Source organism: Pinus tabuliformis, chromosome 7 (genome assembly GCF_031772625.1).
Source record: "Pinus tabuliformis cultivar Carrire ecotype Pingquan chromosome 7, CPIR1, whole genome shotgun sequence".
Classification (NCBI taxonomy): domain Eukaryota; kingdom Viridiplantae; phylum Streptophyta; class Pinopsida; order Pinales; family Pinaceae; genus Pinus; species Pinus tabuliformis.
Genome location: NC_142293.1, coordinates 1,167,347,149 through 1,167,369,373, shown reverse-complemented (window position 1 = coordinate 1,167,369,373; position 22,225 = coordinate 1,167,347,149). Strand labels below are relative to the sequence as shown.

At 32.5% G+C, this 22,225-nt stretch overlaps 1 protein-coding gene across 1 annotated transcript; it reads left to right on the top strand.

The window, feature by feature from the left end:
• Positions 1 to 14,908: 14,908 nt before the first annotated feature.
• On the top strand, positions 14,909 to 17,577 carry LOC149251621 (1-aminocyclopropane-1-carboxylate synthase 7-like). Its single transcript, XM_089453941.1, has 4 exons — positions 14,909 to 15,173; positions 15,291 to 15,422; positions 15,527 to 15,687; positions 16,611 to 17,577. The coding sequence occupies exons 1-4, from the start codon at positions 14,958 to 14,960 to the stop codon at positions 17,575 to 17,577; spliced, it is 1,476 nt and encodes a 491-aa protein (XP_089310067.1). The 5' UTR covers positions 14,909 to 14,957.
• Positions 17,578 to 22,225: the final 4,648 nt, after the last annotated feature.

Below are 22,225 nucleotides of genomic sequence, written 5' to 3'. Positions count from 1 at the left end.
GTATGTGATAGCTTCAATACTCCTTCCATTTTATGTTGAAAAATAAACTATCTTCTAGATTCACTCAAAACTATATGAATTGCATCAAAGAAATTAGACATGAGTAAGTTGATAAATATTTTTTTATCTATTTGAATATATGGCTATGGACCAGCTCACCATCTTCTCCCAAACAATATTTTAAAAAGGTTGATTATAAGAGAAATTTCTTATCAAACTATATTGCATCCATTTTGGTGAAAAAATAGAAAATGATTTAGCTCGGTTTTCTGGTTATACTAGGAGTTTATTCATTATAAAAAACTAAACCTACTTTAGAGGAAGCACAACATCTTAACGATCTTTTTCTAATTCAAGGGACACTAAGGAAGCATGATCCCAAAGGAATTATTAATAAACATTGTTTTTTTCATATGATTTTAGGAGGAGCTAAAAACTCCTCAAAAACATTTTAATTTTTGACTTTTAGACTAAATGGGAAATATGCATTTATGAAAGAGAAAAATAAGATACAAGTATATACTCTAGATTCTATTGCTAACCAAGTAAAATTCAGGTTAACAATAAATATTATCTCGTCGTCTCTAAAAAAAGAGAAGATAAATAATATAGACAAGAAAATGGTGAAAACCATATAAAGACTCAAGGGAAAAACAAGGTATTAAAGAATAAGAATATATAGAAATGGACAAGAACATAAAGGGACAAAAGATAAACAACCATATGAGTCAAAAAAATGAAAGAATAACAAAAGTAAGGAAAGGAGAATGAAAATAAATTAAAGAATAAGAAAAATAAGGAAAATAAAATGAAAATAAATGTAAAGAGAAAATTATAGGGTGAATCGGAATATAATAAAAATATAGAGAATGTAAAGAAAGATGGAAAGTAGGAATGAAACGACATATTTGGTGACCTCCAATAGGATGCAGACCAACAAACCTCTTATAAGACAATTCAAGTAGACGTTTTAGGAGAGTGAAATCAAGGAAAATGACATATGGGCTCGACATCTTTCATTACATATTCCATGATTAACACCACTCCAATTAGGTTTATTCCCAATAAGCCCAGCATCCACTTTTATGGGTTTTGACAATCTACGTCATGTAGAAGATGATATAGTTTTGCTAAACAATTATGTTTTCAACACTCAAAATAAAACGATTTCCAAAGCTAGAGGAAAGAAAAGTTAAAAAAAAACAACCTAAAGACTTATCTTAGGAGTTAGGCATGTTCTAGAGTACTTCTAATTAGAATGATGAGCAATCTGTAGGTGAAATGGCATATTATTTAGCATCCTTTGCAAATACAAATATATGGTCAATAAATAAACTAGCCACTTAACTGAAAATGGAGAAGGTATGAGTTATTGTATTGCAAATCCAATCGAAAGATAGAGAATGGAGTTAGACAAATATTATAAACTATAGGTCAACCGAATGGATGAAAAATATAGTACATATGTTTTCACGGCTAACAATTTCCATTAAAAAAATACATAATCTACTGAAGAAAATCATTCTAAAGAACTCATTGATGTTCAATGGAAACTAGCTACACGAATCAAAGAACTTCTGGTAGATATCAAGAACATATTAATTCCCTTGAGGTACAATTTTAAGATTTGAAGTTAAAGAAAGGTAATTACGAATTCCTCAATATATTTGCTTATTTAATTAATACTAGATTCTCTGCAATGAACAATTCTATAAGAAATTTAACTAGATTAAGGTGCAACATGATAAGCTAACTAAGATTTTTTATCATATAAAGTCTGAACCAAAAAGTAGAAATAATCTCGAATGTCTTTTGACAATCTCAAAGTGTGGGAAGTCAAGAGGCAGGATCATCGTAATGACCTTCCAAGGCCAATTAATGAATACCCGTTTGACTACCAAGTCTCTTTGGATATTTTGTTAAGAAATTGTGAGTAGTTTGAAGAAATTGTTACAGAGGCAAATAAAAATGGTACAAAAATAAGCGATGGTGCATTCGATATCGTTAAAAAGTATGAGATGCAAAATATGTATTTTGTACGATGGAAACCTATATTAAATATGTAAAACAATTAATTAATGATCGAATGAAAAAACTAAACGAGCTCAGTGCTTAACACAATAGCTTATGTCGAGAACTCATTTCTAATCCCAAAGAATATTTCAGCTCAATTTCTTCTTATAGGACCAAAGTTTTAAGTGAACATGTCGAAAATGTTAAAGGCTATGTTGGTGTTATATTAACATGGAAATTTTGAGACCTCCACTAATTACTTAACCACTCGACAATATCTCTTTGTGACAATCACATCTAGAATAGAAAGAGAGAAATGTCAATTGTGGATCCGATGTAACGAAGAATATTTCTTCACGATTTATGTGCATTAGTTTTTCTTCTATTTTTAAACATTGGTTGGAAAAAAGTAAAACCTAATTTTTATTTTGTATTGTAATTATTACATATTCAACCTTGGATCACTCGCAAGGGTCGGAAGACCTTATATTAGTTTTGAATATAATTTGGTAAAACTACACTCGCTTTGGTATATCGATACCTTTAACAATGAATGGTTTTGTAACAACAATTTTGTAAGTTATATAAGTTTTTCATTTATTCAGTTCTATGGATTATAAATTATTTTCCATGGAATATGTTTTCATATATCAAAGTGTATAAATGATATATGAGCTTACATGTCTACAATTTAAATAAATATTTATTGATGAACATATAATGTTCATGTAATTAATAATCATTGAAGTTAATGAATTGTTTCTATATTTTTAATAATATATCTTTTCTCTTATATATTTTTATTTTAGTAATTTTATAGAAATTTTATGTTTATGGATAGGATATATAATTAATATAAGTAGTCAAGATAGTTTATGTCAGATTTTTTTTGGTGTTTTAAAAAAATATTAAATTAAATTTTCTACTTATTTAAAGATTTGGTATTAATTTATAATATATTTTAATATTTAACTAAGTTGGCATATCATGCATGAATTACTATTTCAAATAAGAGTAATTCTAATTGGGACTTGTTGTTAACTAATTTTTTCTATTAGAGATAGAAATGTTTCCACATATTCGATGCATCTAAATTATAAAGGCTTACTAGGTATTTGGAGGCAACGTCTTCCACTAAAATTTTAGCTTCATGGTTCTTTCAAAGTTCAAACCTTCTAGGTTATTTAAGCAATAGTTCCATTATCACATTTCATTTCATGTAGCATAAGACTTAAGTGGTCATTTTCCATAGTATCCTAAATTTTGAAGGGAAATTATGTCATATAATATTGCACCTGGTCACTTCCATTTTAAATATTGGGTTGACAGTGGAAATAACTATCCATGAGACCTATGCTTCAGTTAGAGTCTACCAAAATCACCTTTGTCTCCCCTAGTTTATGCTAATACGATTTTCTCCCTTGTTTCTTTTTATCAATTCCATTTTATCTTAAGCTTTGAGGAGGTTATATTTTACCCCCATCCCTCCCATGCCGTGTCCATGTTAGTTTTTGTTGTACCCCTTCCCTTTACTTGTGATACTCTCCTTGTGCATTTTCATGAGTTGATTCTCTACAATATTACTTATATTTTTCTCAGCGTGCACATTGACTAGATCTTCAATGAAATATTTTATGTCTTCCTAATCCATATTTTGTGTCACATTTTATTCATCTAATATGGGATTATTGTCTAGATTATCTAGTCCAACTCATGCATTTCACTATTTTCATCTCCAAGTGCCTTGTTTAGATTTATAAGATCAATTCCTATACTCCTTATATGCTGCAGTTCTTGGGATTATGGATCCACTTTGTTTTGATCTAGATACATGAAATTTGATCCACTTAGTTCTCCTTCCTCAACCCTTTCTAGTTCCTGGAAGCTACTAAAATTATCTTTAAGTTCTTGGATTGTTGGTTTGTTTTCCTTTCTCATTGTTTTTCTTTGCTTCATACCTTTTCTAAAAAATCCTTGTTTAGTTTTTCATTGGATTTATTGGTAGTTCTTCTAATGTTTTGCGATGAACTTGTAATAAGCTCACATGCCCATGGCACTTTCTACATCAAAATCGAACATTCATGGTAGAAATTATTTTGAATCTTATTAATTGGTGATTATTGAGTCTAGAGTCCCTCTTGTCACATAAATGTTCATAGGTATTTTGGAATAGGTGATGTAACTACCGACTTTGGTTACATCAAAGGTATTGACAAAGGATTCAAGATTTTCCCCAAATCCTTTAAAAGTTTCTTGGTCCCATCATCCTTGAGGGAGTATATTCTAATCCAATTCAATGAGTTGGTGAAATCCTCCGCTTTTCATGAGAATCGTTTTTTTCAATACCTTATATGTAATCGAATAAAATTAAAAGAATACGAGCCCTCCTTGATACCTCCTCTTTATTGGTTGTGTTTGCTAGAATCAATATGAAGAAACCCGTTGGACACAAGTTTGAATTTATTTCTCCTTTTGCTTCCCAATGAGGGTTAATGCAAGAGATTAACATTCATTTCTAGGGCCAAATTATCATAAAATTACTTATTAGTATGTAATCCATCTTGTATTATATATAACTTCCAATACTTGTGGATGTTACATCACAACTTGGGTTCACCTTTGTTTCCGCCAAGAATTTAGTTTTAAGCCATGAATTTGTGGTTAGGATCTTAGCTCATTTCCTTCTAACATATTGGATGCTTATGTAGCCTTCCCTATTCCCCACATTTATTCTCACTTTAGGGTTGGGCTTATGCATAATGTTGTCTCGTGACCTTCATGTTATCTCTATAGCAGGATTTGGCCCAAACCACTTACTTCTAGACATTTATATAACCTTTATTGTTGAAATGTATGATGCATGTCCTTCTTTATTGATACATGATCTCAATACTAATGATGAGACACCTTATCTATCATTTCCATCACCTACCTCCATTAAGAAATCCAAACCTATCTTATGTAGAAACCCTATTATCTTAATAGCTTAATCCATTCAACCCAAATACATAAATTTTCTTTATCTTTTATTTATTATATACAAAATACATATCAATTACTTAATAAAAAATAATACATATCAATTACTTATTAAAAAATGAATTTAATATCGAAAAAATAAAATTTTAATTTATTTTAATTTTTTATTGTTCTTTTATTTATTCAATTTAAAGAATAAATAAATATTAAAATATAAAATTTTATAATTCCTTAAATAAATAAAAATAATCAAAATCAAACATAATCAAATTTTCTTAATAAAATTGTTATACTTCATTTTATATATATAGTCCCATCATGAACTTTTTCTATTATTTACCTTCCTCATTTCAAATAGGTACAAACAAATCTATTCCATTAATAAAATGAAAGTGTAAATTTTTAGAAAATTTAGAGTCAATGTTTTTATAATAAAACATTATATTTTTAAAATAGATTATTATTAAAAAAAAATAGTAAACTTCTTAAAGAGAAACAAATTCGCTTGATCTCATTATCAACCTCTTGAGGATGTTTTACCCCTAATAAGATAAATGTTTTACCCCTAATAAGATAAAATTAATAAAGGTAAATTATAATTTGTTTTTTTAACTCCAAAATAAATAAAAAAAATCATAATAAAAGTTTTATAACAAAAAAATATTTCAAAAAAGTATGTTTTTTAAATAGATTTTTATTATATTTGTTTCTGGTAAAATATATTTGTTTCTGGTAAAATATATGATGTATTTGGTTTTTTATGACGTATTTAGTTTTTTATTGATTTGTTATTAATTTTTCTTTGATTAAAAAAAAATAAAATCTATCCAAAGTTTAACATTATAAAATAAAATTCATTATTTTTAAATAAAATTTATTTCTATTTATCTTAGATATGATTGGTTGAAATGTCTCCCTTCTAATTGTGTGATGATGGCAATAATTGACTTTTGTGTACTCTATTATTATATACTATGTACTATATCACTAGTTACCATGTACAATAAATATAAATAATTTGAAAAATAACAATATATATTAATTACTATGTACCATAAACACAAATGGTTTCTAACTAAATTTAAAAATTCCATTTTTTTATTGGTGTAAAGTATTAAATAGAATATTTAAGAAATATAAATTTGAAAAAAATATGTAAAACTAACATGTATACAATTTGTACAACTCTCATTATATCAATCTGTACTCTAAAGACATGACATGTGTACTATAATATGAACATTAACCCGGATGCGGGTGTCACTGCAAAACATTTATGAGGATTTACTCCTCCCCGACAGCTGTCCCTGCACTTGGCTCGCGGACGCGGATCCCACAATCCCACAGCATTCGATATGAATTCGCCAGGGTACAGAATAATGGTCACGCATTTGGTATTGAATGCGTGCTCGGCTCGAGAGACTGTGCACCGCGATTTATCCATGCCCTGGTCTCTGGTTTATGCAATTGCCCTCCTTGGTTCTTTCTACTTCCGCCCGCTATTCTTCCCGCACCCCTGCTTCATTCACGCTGCTTGGAAGCTCATCTGGTTTCTAAGTCTGGCCTGGTCTGCCTGTGCTCGGCCCTTTCCCCTTTGGTTCTGCCAATTTCCCTTCCGTCGTCTCTCTGTTAATTCGAAAATGGTTCGTCGTCGTGGAGTCTCTCGCCGTGGAGGCACCTCTGGCAGTCGAGGTCGTGCCTCTCAATCTGCTCCCCAGAACATTGTCCCTCTCGCTTCTGCTTCCCCGTCCTCTCTGCCTTCTGGTCATGCCACGCCTCTCTTGAACAACTCCTTTCAAACAACCCACTTCAAATTCCATAGCAGGATCAATAAGCCCGTTCTATCAGCCAGTATCACTGTTATCCTTGCTGAGGAGGAGGATAAGCCCAACAGCTCGACCGACACCACCACGTCTCAGTCTGAGGATGATAGTGTCCTTCAGGGGGAGGTGGCTGGCGTCGTGTTCAACGGTGACAACATGCAGGAAGAAGGCAATGTGCCTGAAGCTCCTCAACCTCCGGCAGACTCCACTCAGCGCAATGTGCTTGCATGTGAGCTGGTTCGTCCTCCAGGCAACATTTTGAATTTGGTGATTCCTCCAGATTGTGGTGTCACGGGAGATGCAGATAATGCGGTCGTGACGTGGATTGGCTCTCCTAGCCAGGTGGATAAGGATGCTCTCGACTCTCCTAAACATGTTTAATGAATTTGGTTCAATGCCTACTGATGGCATTCTCGCCTCTGTTCTATTTCTTTTTATGTTATGCGACTTTGGATATTGTCAACTCTGTTCTTGCTTCAGTTCTTGTTTTTGTATCGGTGCGAGCCAATATAGTCTTATGAACAGTAACAAGTCATGGCTCAGCAAGCCTTGTTTTTGCTTTAATTTTGTATATGGCGGTTATGACAGAAGGTTCATCAGCAACGCCATAGTCGGCGATAGTATTGTAGTGTTAGACACATAATTGGTTTACTTTCTTGTCTGTCAGGGACTTATAAATCATGTTTCAAGGTCTCTCAATCCTGGAAGGGCGGTTAAAAGGATCTGTATGTATCAGAATCTCTGGGTGAGGGCTGGCTTCAGCCCCCCTGTGAGGTCTTGACCTCTTTGTACATATTTTTTCTCTTTTTTTAATAGAAATAGTCTTTATGCAGAAAAAAAAAATATGAACATTATATAAAAAACACTTGTCATCAATATATATATATATATATATATATATCTACCAAAAAATGTTTAATTATATTAAAAAATATATATTCATACAACTTATTTTAGAATTTTATTATTATTTGGAATTCATACAATACAACACATCATGACACTATAATATTTTATTAAACTAAGGTGCGAACCATAACTATAGATGTTGTTAAATGTATTGCTATACTTTTTCGACCATTTACTTTCTTCATTTCAAAAGGTTTTTACAACCCAATCAAGGAAACTTTCCATGGTCTAAGTTTCTTTCATTTCAGCTAACAACAGAAGCGATCTTGTCAGAGTTTTACACCGTTCTATATACCTCCAACGTTGACAATGAGAGTAAACATCATCATTTTCACTTGGAATACCTCCAAGGGTCATGTACAGTGTCAACCTTGGAGCATTTGACTTATTTTTTATATTTTGAAGTTACACAATTCTCACGTAAATGCAGATATCACTTTCCATTACATTTCGAAAGTAAGGGATATAGTTTAATGGTTAGCCAGATTACAAGGTGAACGACGTTAATGCCATTTAGTCGAAAGAATTCTCAAGAGTTTAAATGCACATTCCATTACGGTTTGATATAAAATTTCCGTTGCATCCCGCTTTTGTTAATGAACATGTTCCTGTATTGGAAAAAACGAAGGAGATCTAAAATACTTGTTGCATCCGCATTTTAGAGAATCAAGCAGAAAAGCAAGAAGCAACTAGCTTGAAAGTGTAGAGTGTTGTGAATGATTTCAAGTTGTGTTGCTTTTGTCACCGGTTTTGTTGTGTTTTAGAAGATGCGAATCATTAAATGTTTGAACTGGAGATTCCCCGTGGGTTTTTTTATATAAACATATAATATTTTTTTTTTATATATATATAAACATATAACACTTATTTTTTTATTATATAAACGTATATCACTTATTGTTTCATTTCAATTCTCTTTTTTGCATTTAGTATTGTTGCAATCGATTTTTTTCGTTTGTGTTGTTATCTTCTATTTTGTAAATTCATGGACATGAATATTTTTCTGGCTCTGCTTGGTCACATTCCAATGTTTTCTTGGAAAATGTGTTTTTTTCCCATCGTCTGTCGATCTTTAGGATGTTCGTATGTTCCATTCTAAATAAACTTGTATTGAAATGGAAATGGATGACAGTCCAATATTGCCTACTATGGTTGGTGGTATTATTGTGACAAACACTGCGTTGATAGAAAAAAAGTGCCTTATTCTGCAGAGGTTATTAATTTTTCTTATGGGGTTGTCGATATTTGTGTTAATTTTTCTGATGGGGTTGTCGATATTTGTGTTAGATTTATATAAATAAGGTTTTAAATAAACTTGTATTGAAATGGAAATGGATGACAGTCCAATATTGCCTACTATGGTTGGTGGTATTATTGTGACAAACACTGCGGTGATAGAAAAAAAGTGCCTTATTCTGCAGAGGTTATTAATTTTTCTTATGGGGTTGTCGATATTTGTGTTAGATTTATATAAATAAGGTTTTTACTATTTGTTTGTTGAGTATAATAGTGGTTTGTACGGAAATGTGCCATGTTGTATAATAGGTAATAAATTTAAGTATATTTAGATTTTGCGAGGTTCATGGTTTGTAATTTAAAAGTGTTATGTGGTATAAAAGGTAATAAATCTAAGTATTTATGTTTTGATTTTGGTAAGGTTTATTTTTCCTTTGGGTTTTAAATATGAATCCTTTGGGTTTATAATATATGGGTTGAGATTGCTTGAATTTAATATTTTTTGCTACGTTTATAATATCTTCTTTTTTTTTGCGTAATTCCTTGTGTTGTTTATTCTGTTCGGTTTAAAATATTTATGATGTTGAACCATGTATTATAAATTCGATGATGGTCAACGAAGGTGCAACGTGGCATTGTCATAAATATTGTCTTAATATGATAAAAAATCTTCGTTAATATTATACCGATCCTGCATTTGGAAAAAGATTCTCTCAATTTGATAATCAATCGTGGTCTACCATGGTCAACCATGGATTAGCACCACTTTCTCACAAGGTTTCTATGAATATGCAAAGGAAGCATGGAGAACCTTTGCCAATCATTTTCTTTTTAGGGGTGAAAATATTTATCATAGTGTTTGCAATTATTATTACTTCGTAGGGTTTAATACTGTTTCATTGCGTTTACAGTTCCTTGGGTTTTTAGTTATAGTCCATTGGGTCTATTATTCTTTGGGTGTATTTTCCCTTGGTTTTATTAATCCATTGGGATTATTATCAATTGGGTTCATATTCCTAAGGTATAATATTGTTCCCAAGGTTTCCAATTAATATTCATGACTAGGATTTAATATAATTCCATTTCCTTTATATTTCTTTGGGTTTTTAGTATTAATCCATTGCATTTATTATGCCTTGGGTTAGTGTTAATCCTTTCTATTAATATTATTCCCTTCAGTTTATAATCCTTTGGTGTTTTTGTATATAACCATTAGGGTAATTCATCCTTATGGTTCAATATTCTTCCCTTTGGTTTATAGTTCTTTGGGTTTTTGGTTTTAATCCATTCAATTTATTACTCTCTGAGTTTATTTCCACTGGGTTTATTAATGGATTTGATTTATTATGTCTTTGGTTCATATTCGTAGGATATAGTATTATTCATAGGGTTTTCAATTAATACTCATTCATATGGTTCAATATTATTCCCTTAGGTTTATAGTCTATTGGGTTTTTAGTATTAATGAAATCAGCGATGGTCAATGTAGGTCAACCATATTTTATTTAGGGGTTGAATGTTTATCTTTGGGCTTTTCTACGTTGGGTTTATAATTCTTTGGGTTTTTGGTTTTAATCCATTGGGCTTATTATTCCACGAGTTTATTTTCCATAGGTTTTAATAATGTATTGGGTTTATTATCTCATTGGTTCATATTCGTAGGGTATAATATTGTTCATAGGGTTTGCAATTAATTCTCATTCGTATGTTTCAGTTTTATTATGTTGGCTTTATAGTCCATTGGGATTTTATTATTAATGAAATCAACGATGGTCAACCATATTTTTTTAGGGGTTAAATATTTATCTTTGGGTTTATAATTCTTTCGGTTTATAGTTCTTTGGGTTTTTTATTTTAATCCATTGGGTTTATTGTTCCATGGGTTTATTTTCCCTTGGGTTCATATTCCTAGGGTATTATATTGTTCATTGGGTTTTCAATTAGTACTCATTCTTACGACTGAATATTTTCCCTTGGGTTTCTAGTCCATTGGGTTTTTAGTATTATTAAATATTTATTTCTGGGTTTCTATATCTTCGGTGTATAATTTTATATCTCATGGGTTTATTACTCATTTTGGTTTAAAAATCAATTCCTTGGGTTTATTAATGTTAGGGTTCATATTCCTAGGGTTTATTATTATTTTGTTCTATTTATCAATTCCTTCGGTTTTTTTTTCTAGCAGTCCATATTATTCATAGTGTTTGCACTTAAAATTCAACACCACAAGGGTTGAATATTTTTCCCTTGGGTTTATACTTCTTTGGGTATTTGTTTTTAATTTGTTGGGTTTAATATTGTTTATAGGGTTGTCAATCTAGTTTCATCCTTATTGTTGAATGTTATTCATTTGGATTTATATTTCATTGGGTTTTGAGTGATAATGCAATCAACCATGCCGAAAGTTGGTTAACCATGTTTTTTCTAAGGGGTTAAAAAAATTATCTTTGGATTTATAAAAAAAAGTCCCGTGGCTTTATTGTTCCTTTTGATTTACAATATTCCCTTTTGTTTATTAATTCCTAGGGTTTATTAATTTAAGGGTTCATATTCCTAGGGTGTAATATTATTCATAGGTTTGCAATTAATATTCTTCCATAGAGTTTAATATTTTTCGTTTGGGTTTATACACTTTTTGGTTTTTAGTATTAATCTATTGGTTTTTTTATTCAATGGCTTTATTTTCCCTTGCATTTATTAATGGATTGGGATTATTATCCCTTGGGTTCATATTGATAGAGTATAATATTGCTCATAAACTTTGCAATTAATACTCATACCTCCAATTCAATATTATTCTCGTGGGTTTATAGTTCATTAAGTTTTTAGTATTAATGTTTATATTTCATTATAGTAATATATATTACTATAGATTAATGTACATTTATTAACCACATTAGTAAATATACATTTATTAATATATATTTATTAATATACAATATGATAGTATATATTACTCTAGTTTATATATATATATATATAATTGTTTAATTTAAATAAATTCATATATCATCCAAAATAATGTATAATTTCTATATATAAATGCACATTATTATATATAGATATTCATGTAAATGTATAGTAATATAAATTTATAAACGTAATTGATATAAACCACGATTATGCTAGTAATAAAAAAATATATACTTCCTATCTTATTGAACATTAAAAAACTACAATAAAAATTCCCGATCTTGCCATACTTTTTCCACCTTTTACTTTCTTGATTTGGAAAGGTTTCTGCCACCCAATCAATGAAATTTTCGATTGCTATACTTTTTCCACCTTTTACTTTCTTGATTTGGAAAGGTTTCTGCCCCCCAATCAATGAAATTTTCGATTTCTTAAGTTTCCTTCATTTAAAAAGGTTCAACTACCTAACAACAAAAACGATCTTGTCGTTTTCAATACCTCCAACGTTGACAATGGCTGTAAACGTCATTATTTTCAGTTGGAATGCACGTAAGCGTCGTGTCATCCTTGGAGCACTTGACTTTTATTTTTGATATTTTAAAGCACATATCACTGTCCATTACATTTCGTAAGGATGTGGTATACTTTAATGGTTCGCCAGATTACAAGGTCGACGACATTAATGACATTTAGGCGAAAGAACTGTTAAGAGTTCAAAAAGTCAATGGCGCTTGCCGTGAAGAAATCCACTTCTCTTCCGCCACAGATTCTGGGGCTGTCGATTATTCTCTCGGACGAGCTTCACTGCTGGTTGACCTATATTCATACTGGAGCGTAAATGGAGGAAAATATCACTTTATAATTTTTTCAAAGGTCAGTTGATAAAGTAAAATCAGTCTAGAACTCAATTGGAGGGGCACGCTTTAATTTTAAATGGTTAACAAGAAAAATGTTACATCAAGGTTCTCTAGAAACTTTAAAGTTTTTTAAGGAAATGGCTACAGTGGTTTCTGCTTTTGTTTATCGTTTGAATTTCTCATTAGCAGATATTCAACTATGTTTAATTAGATTATCATGTTTCATTTTCAGTGGAGTTTGAGTTTCTTAACGTTATTGTAAGGATCGAAGTTTGGAAATTTTTAAGTTCAAAGCAGTGGCCCCCAGCAAAATGAAACTTGCATATAACAAAAGGAAATAATTAGACATTCTGGCTTGGCAGGTTTGATTGCTTGGTTCAGTAGAAAAAGTAAGTATAGATAGGTGACACGATCATCTATATAGAAAATAATTTGACATAGCATAAAACTTTAAAACAAATAACCATTTTACTTCACCAACAAAACAAATTTATAACGAAACAAATTTTAAATTCCAATCCTGGATGGAAAAGTTATCTTTTATGAAAGAAGTCAATGATGTTTGGCATGAAAATTTCCTACTGTTCTTCCCCAATGATCCTGGTGTGGTCACTTCATGCTCTCGCACTAGCTGCTTCACTGCTGGTTGACCTATATTCATTGATAGCTTGGATGGAGGAAGATATCGCTTTATAATTGTTCAGAGGGAAGTTGATAAAGCAAAATCAATTTAGAACTCAAAAAGGAAAAGCTTTTATTTTTTGATAATTTTATTTTGTTATCGAGAAAAATGTTGAAGTTTTTTTTTAAAAGAAAACCAGCTTCTGTTACAGTGGTTTCTTCTTTCGTTTATCTTCTATTTATAATGTTAGAAATTATATTTAATTGTTTTAATATGCTGTTTGTAGTGTAGTTTTTAATGTTATTGTAAGGTGGGAACATGGAAAAATTTTAAGACCAAAATGGTCGTGAATTCCAAGTAAAATAGGCCTCTTTCAATCACATTTATCTTAGGTTATGTATGAATGCGATTATCTGAAACTTGCATATAACAAAAGAAAGTATAGTATGAATGCTATTAATACGATGTTGTAATCTGAAATTTCCATAAAACAAAAGAAAATTATTTGATACTTTCTCATATATATAAAATTTAAACAAACTTCAAAACAAATAACTATCATGGAAAACAAATAACCATTGTCAAATTTGGACTTTCCACCCGGGATAGTTTTATAAAAGAAATTAAAGATGCGTAGTATAAAATAAATCAATAATGATGGGGATAAATAACTTTTAATTCCACGCATTTTTGGTGTGATTTATTAATATTTTTATATTATAGAGTCAATTTTATATGGATGGCAGTTGTTGAAAATATTCTAAAATTTAACGAGTCATTTTATTATTTTTTGACAGTTTATTAATATCTTTATATACTATAAAGTCAACTTTATATCAATTACAAATTTTGAAAATATCCTAAGATTTTATAGGTCATTTTACTACTATCTTGAGAATCAAATTCTAGAATATTCGCCAAATGTACAAACTACCTAAGATCAGCAACAACTATGTAGGGTGATGCAGGAAGATATCGCTTTATAGTTTGTCAAGCAGCTTTATAATCAGTCAAACAGCAGGTGATATATAAGCAATCTAGAACTCAAGAAACGTTTTATTTATTTTTTATAATTTTATATTGTTTAAGGAAAACTGGCTTCTGCTACAGCGCCGGGTAGCTCTCTGAATGAAAACTATAGGCGCTTCGGGTGATAACTACATTGCAACGGATTGTAAATATTAAATGTTTGGAAAGTTCTATCGTCGACGAACGGTTAATATTAAATGTTTGCATAGATCCGTTGTCTAGATGTCAGAATTATTCAAATCTCCACTTGATAGTGAAAACAATTCAAGGTTTTGGAACGGTGTGCGGCGTACACAATGGAAATAGACAAGAAAAATAATTGGAAAAATAAACTGGAAACTATGTCATTGAACTTAAACATTTAATTCCAGTAGTATTTTGAGAAGTTCTTATTCATCGTCATAAGTGACGGTTCATGCCATGCAGTCTTCGTCATAAATGACGTTTTGGGCCGGGTTGGAGAAGTTATAAAAAGCTAAGCTCTCCATGTACACAAGCACGTCTATTGATTCAACTTCTGCGTGAGCATCATTCGTTCAACCGTAGCACGGCAGATCAAGTAGATAGCATTCCAACATGGCGATGTCATTGGACGGCCCAACAATGCAGCAGCAACAAGAAGGTACTAAACGATTGCCTGTAAGAGTAGCCCGCCTTTCATCGTTGGCAACGTGTAAAGCCCATGGGGAAGACTCTCCCTATTTTGACGGCTGGAAGGAGTACGATGCTAATCCCTACCATCCAATAAACAACCCTTCTGGAATCATCCAAATGGGTTTGGCAGAGAATCAGGTAGATAACATAACATATCTGTTCATATTCTATCATTTCTCACACACATTTGTGCTGGAAAACAATTAACTGTTCTTCGAATTGGATGATACTTACCATGTTTGATATTTCTTGCAGCTGTCATTCGACTTGCTAGAAAGCTGGCTACATACGCATCCAAAGGCATCGATTTGTGCCGAGGAGGGCTTGTCAACGTTTAAGAGAATCGCTCTCTATCAAGATTACCATGGCCTCCCTGATTGCAGAAAGGTAGAATATTTACAATCTTGTCACTTGAATTTTCGTTACTGGTAATTATAAACAAAAAGCTGTAATTTACTTTATTTAATTAAAGTGAGGAATGCTTGGCGCAGGCAATTGCGATGTTTATGGAAGAAGTTGGAGGAAGAAAAGCAAATTTTGAAAGAGATAGAATTGTTCTCACAGCAGGGGCAACTGCAGCCCACGAGGTCCTGACATTCTGTCTGGCTGATCCTGGAGAAGCCTTCCTAGTACCAACGCCATATTACCCAGGGTAAACTCATTTCTATATAGTGTTAATGAATAATGACTTTAATAACGCCAAGCTGCGTGAACTAATCGACGTTCCCTTCCTCATATTTCTCACAGCGTAGATAACCATCCTTATCTAGATTGTGGATTTTGTGAATAATTGGAATCTTACAGACACTGACAGTGATGTTTATCTAGATGGTTGACTTGGAATCCTACAGACACGTATAGTGATCCTTATCTAGATGGTTGATTTGGAGTATATTTGAGATTGTGGATTTTGTGAATAATTGGAATCTTACAGACACTGACAGTGATGTTTATCTAGATGGTTGACTTGGAATCCTACAGACACGTATAGTGATCCTTATCTAGATGGTTGATTTGGAGTATATTTGAGAATATGATTGAGAGGTTTTAAATAAATTTTTCGACCTCACCATTGTGCTTCCAATTCTGAAGCATCACTCTTGTACTTCCAATTCTGAAGCATCAATTAGCAGACCGTCTAAGAAGCTAGTAGGTCTACGGTTAAGGAAGGAAACTAACTTTTTGACTCTTCTAAACTTTACTGAATTGAAGATTTCAAAAATATTCGAGAATGGATGGGACCCCAAAGTAAAATAAATTGAAGTCGAAGAACTGAGTTAATTTAAAATACATATAACTTAACCTAATTCTAAATTCCAAAATATTCTCTAAATCTAACATCAACATAAAATGCATTCCTTTAAATATAAAGTCAATAACTGTTCCCATGAAAGAATGAAGGTTCCTACCTTACCAACAATGACTAGATTAGTAACTGTCAATCTGTATGTGCTCGAATTTCATGCTATGGTATGGTATTGTTAATTAGAATATTTTAATCTAAATATGTGATCACATAGTTAACTTCTGCTTCTCAAATGAAGGTGCAACTGAATGAGGCTTTTGTTACTGCAGTTTTGATAGAGATCTGAGATGGCGCACAGGGGTGGAGCTCATACCCGTACACTGCAGCAGCCATGACGATTTTCAGATAACAATACCTGCACTTGAAGCGGCCTATCAGAAAGCCGGGTCTCGAAATATAGAAGTGAAGGGTCTTTTAATAACAAATCCTTCAAATCCATTAGGAACAACTATGGACGCTACCACTCTAAGAAAGCTGCTTGGTTTTGTGTCAGAGAAGAACATTCATCTTGTCTGCGACGAGATCTACTCGGGTTCGGTCTTTTCATCTCCAAAGTTCACAAGCATTGCAGAGATTTTGGCCAATGATAAAATTTATCAGAGCGAGCGTGTCCATACTGTTTACAGTCTGTCGAAAGACCTAGGACTACCGGGCTTCCGAGTCGGAGTCATTTACTCCTACAACGATACAGTCGTTACTGCTGCTCGGAGAATGTCCAGTTTTTCGTTGGTTTCTTCACAGACACAACACCTGATTGCCTCAATGCTATCTGACATGGACTTTATAAGAAAATATTTAGCAGAGAATAGTAGGAGGTTATGGAAAAGACACGAAATGTTCGTCTCTGGACTACGTGTGGCTGGCATCAATTGCCTGAATAGCACCGCGGGTTTGTTCTGTTGGGTGGATCTCAGACATCTTCTGCAATCGTGTAACGAAGAAGGAGAAATTCGACTGTGGAAGATTATCTTAAAAAGGATTGGTTTAAATGTTTCTCCCGGTTCTTCTTGCCACTGCAGTGAGCCTGGCTGGTTTAGGTTCTGTTTTGCCAATATGACCGATCATACTGTGAAAGAATCATTGAATCGGATTCAGCGCTTTATGGAGAGCAGGAGATCGAATCAGCTGTATGATGATGGGAGGGCATATGCAAAGAATACAGATGAATGTAACGAAAATTTCAATTTCACTGAAAAACACTCAGTGGTTGACGTCAACGAATGTCCCTTCAAGTAGATATTTGGGGTTTATTAGTTCATTAAAATAAAGTACAGGACAGCTCGAGGTAGGACAGGCGAACCATTTCTTGATCTCATTTTTGTGTAATACCAAGACTACCCGCCTTCCACAGATAAACTTAGAGCTTGGTACGTGATGTGATTATCATTGATATAGTCATGGCAGGGTTTATTTTCCTTATATGTTGTAAAATAAATGTTTTCAACTAAATATTCTTGATATATTATAGGAAATATCTCCAATTACTGTGGATTGAAAATCGGATGGCTGATATTTGCATCGAACCTGCCGCAATTTACTTCATGTGAAAATGTTGTATAAATATGTCTAATTCTTTTAAAACTAATTGTTGCTATATACTATCTTCATTATTGGTATAGTTATGTGTATGGGTATGTTAATTGTTGCTGCACGACGATTTGATGGACATACTATCTTACTTATTGTTTTGTTTATGGGTATGTTTATTTCTAATAAGATTTCCACAATTCTAAATTTATGATTAAGTGGTAGAGATGTAATATCCTTACATATAATAGTAGTATGATAATTATTTTGTAAATAGCAGAGTTAATATCTTAAAATATTAGAGTAGTATGGAAAAATTTATTTTTAAAGTAATGATTTTTTTATTTATTTTTTAATTAAACACTAACCTGACCTATTTCAATCTCTTGAAGTAGTTTCGGTAAATATAAAATTTTTAATAAATGAACGGATTGGTGAAATAACGTGATGGACCGTTATGATTACATTAAGGATTTTCATATAAATTGTCATCTGTTCCATAAAGAGTCGTGGGTAAGAGACCTTCCCTTTTCTTGTTTGGCCCGTCAGATATTCCCTTCTGCGTGCTTGGTCTCACGTTGCCGCACAGGCACTAGAAATGTTTGTTCATTCACGGCCTTTTTGTGTGGTGTTTGGTACCTCCGTGTATGCCTCTCCCATTGGCGGTCATGGTAATTATTTTCTCTCTCCGCCATCTCTTATAGGTCAATATTAAGGATCCATAGAGCTTTTGGTACCGTTACCCGTCTATTTGGCCTCGTTCGTACTCTAATGGAGTTATCTGCACGGTGTATGCATGCATATTTTTTGACATCTTTGTCACTGTAATTATCAGTAAACCGCACTTCTAGTATGTTTTATCAACTTCATTTATCTAAGAGTTCCCTTATTATTTGAGCTGGAGCCTTCCCTGCAGTTGATCATGTGCGGGGGAACTAAATCTATCGAGTCTCCCAGTTATTGTTCGCTATTACTATAGATCTCAATCTGATTATAAGTAACACTACAATCCTTAATCATGTGCGGGGGAACTAAATCTATCGAGTCTCCCAGTTATTGTTCGCTATTACTATAGATCTCAATCTGATTATAAGTAACACTACAATCCTTATTTGTTTTTTTAAAGACAAGGCATATTTGTCTTAAACAATTTTAATTTTTTATTTTTATTTTTTTTTATTTTTTTTATTTTTTTTTTTTTGTTTATTAAAATTTAATATTTTATAAAAATATTTTAAAACAAAATTTTATATTTCAAACAAAAATATTTTAACACAAAATTTTAAATTTAAAACAAGAATTTGACACAAAAATTCTAGTTTTAAGACAAAAACAATTTAAGAAAAAAATATTTTAAAACAAAACTTTATATTTAAGACAGATATAGTTTGAGACAAAAATATTTTAAGACAAAATTTTATGTTTAAGTCAAAACTATCTTAAGACAAAATTTTATATTTAAGACAAAAAAAAAAGTTTTAGACAAAATTATTTAAGACAAGACATTATATTCAAGACAATGGCCACTTAAGATGAAACCAATTTAAGACAATTAACAGTTAAGACAGAAACATATCAATATAGGACAATATTATCTAGCAACTACAAAATTTACTTTGACAGTGCACCCTAAGTCCGTCAGCTTGCAGCCTACTAATGTCTTACACCTATAACAAAGCCTACTATTGTCTTACGCCTATAACAAAGCTGCTATTTCACTTTCCATTCACGTTATCTTATATAAAGAAAATGATTTGTTGGTCTCTTTGTTTTGTGGGGGTAGCTGACTCTTAAAAACGTGACAACTTCTACTAGCAATATTTCCTAGACATGAATTCCTCTTTTGCCCTTTGATCTATGTTGATATGATTAGAGACATCTTGTATGTCAATGCATTCAACACTACTACATGGAGGGCACCTTTAAGACATTTTTTTTAGACAACATAATTTTTTTGTCTTAAATTTTTCAATATGAGGCACTACTTGAGAAAAGTAAAGGTAAAGGATTAGGGGTTCTTCGTTACGCTATTTCTGGGTTCTTCAGGAAGTGGAGCGATCGAGGCCAACAACAACAGATGGGATTTAGGGCAATGGAAGGTGACAATAGAGGTATGCTTCATGAGAGGAGCAGAGGAGGAACTTTCATTGAACATGGATAGGCAGTGACATAGTTGGAATACTTTTCGAGGTGTCCATCAATTGTGTTTTAATATGTTTTTTTACTATTTCATTTTTTTTGAACGATAATTCTATCTGCTAGCTATTGTTATCAGCATACTGTTGTGCCAGAACTCCTTAGTGTCATAAAAACATGGATTAAATTCACGTGAACGATTATTGAAAAATGCAACAAGAAATTCTCAATTTGAGTTTTCCTTCATTAAATTGAGAGAATATGAACTTCCACATTAGTAGACAACTTGGATGCAATTAGCTTGTGTAGCATGGCTTGTGTCACCCAATTTACTCAGTATATTATTGTTGGATAACTTAGAGTTTAGTTAAGCATGTGTGACTGCTAATTTGTAGCAATCAAAGTGAGTTATCTCAAGTTCTTTTCAGTTAAACTAGTTTTAACTGTTGGAGGAAGTAGTGGAAGGTTAGTTGTGGAGTGGGCCTTCAGTCAAACTCATTGATCATCTAGTTAACTGAACAATCAACCCAAAATAGTTAGTGCATACAAAGAATTCGAGTTCCCCAACTGTGGTGGAGATTCTAGGGAAGTGTAGCATCAGTTGTACACTAGTCTTGAGTGTACAACTGTTGCATGCAGTAAGATGATCAACCTTTGGAATTGCACAATCCATTCTGTTAAAAATCCTAAATAATAGGGGCCTAGTTTCTCAAGGAATTACGCAAGCAAATAGAGGCTCGAGAAGAAGAAGAAATTGACTAAGTCTGGGTCAGAACTTCTTAGTGGGAAGAGAGATAGGTTATTCAGTCGTATTTTTTGTCAGTTGATTAAAGAAATTGTAATACATCTCTATTCATCAAATTAATGCAAGCAAGCATTAGTTTTTTTAGCATATTCCTTTCCCTTGGGGAAATATTATGTGCATGTGTGTTATTTTTTATTGCATGTGTAAAATTCTTGTTCTAAATTGTGATTTAACTCCCGCAGAGTAATATAGTAGGTTTGTGACTTGTGATTTTGCTTTAAACCTCATGGGAAATTACAAATGAACACCGTACCTTGTACCGGGTATCATAGCAGGATTCACATATCATCAAGATTTTCAAAGTTGTTTCTAAGGAGGTTCAAATTTGCAGTTCAGTGTAGGTCGATCACTTTAGAGTTGAGAAGATGAACTTCAACGGGTTGAGTCTAGAGTATACCTTGGAAGGTGGCTCTAATTTCATCACATGCAAGGATCACATGGAGGAGGTATTCGATGAAGCTAGATTGTTAGAATACATCAAGAGAGATGTTGCAAGACCGGCGGAATTAGATGCCCAAAACCTTTCTCAGTGGAAGAAAGATGTAGCAAATGTGAGGAGTTGGAGGGAATACGAGACCTATTGGAGGGAGTACGAGACCACATTCTCACCAATCTCCATGTGAAGGAAAATCCTTATGAAATGTGGTAGGAACTAACATATCTATTCCAAAATAGTAGTGACCATAGGAAGCTCACACTCAAGGATAAAATTTGAAATATCAAGATACAAAAGAATGACACTATCTCGTAGTATCTGAGTAGGTTCTCACAAGTTCATGATGAGCTTGAAGGAGTTGGTGTTACTTTTTCAGAGGATGAATTGTTAAGACTGGCCATTCTTGGCCTTCCCAGGAGCAGCATAGCTCTTAAGATTCAGTGAATGAGAGGGAGAAACTATCGAATTGGGAAAGCTTATGGTCTTATTTGGTAGAGGGGAAATAAGGAGGAATACCAAAGATGGTACCTCATCCAAGGGTGAGGATGAAGAAAAAATTGCATTGGTTGGAAAGGGAAAAAAGGGAAAAGGGAAGAAATCTCAAACAAAACTAGAATCCTGCCAAGGCAGAAAGAAGAAATATGTGTCAAAAATTAAATGCTTCCATTGTAATGAATACGAGCACTATGCCATGAAGTATCCACACAAAAGGCAAGCAAGAAGACCTTAGGAGGAGCAGCAGGTGATGCCTCTGCTTCATTATTAGAGCTTGACTTTATCCTTATCACATGCAAGTCCATCACAGTGATGTGGAGTGTGTGGTACTTGGACTCAAGTGCATCATTCCGCATGACAGGGTGTAAATATTTGTTCAGTAACTTGGAGGAGAAATATCTCTATATGCCCATCAAGATAAGGGACGACGTAAGGTAGAGCGTGACCAGTATTGGTACAGTCACCTTTTAGAGCGATTCGGGCTC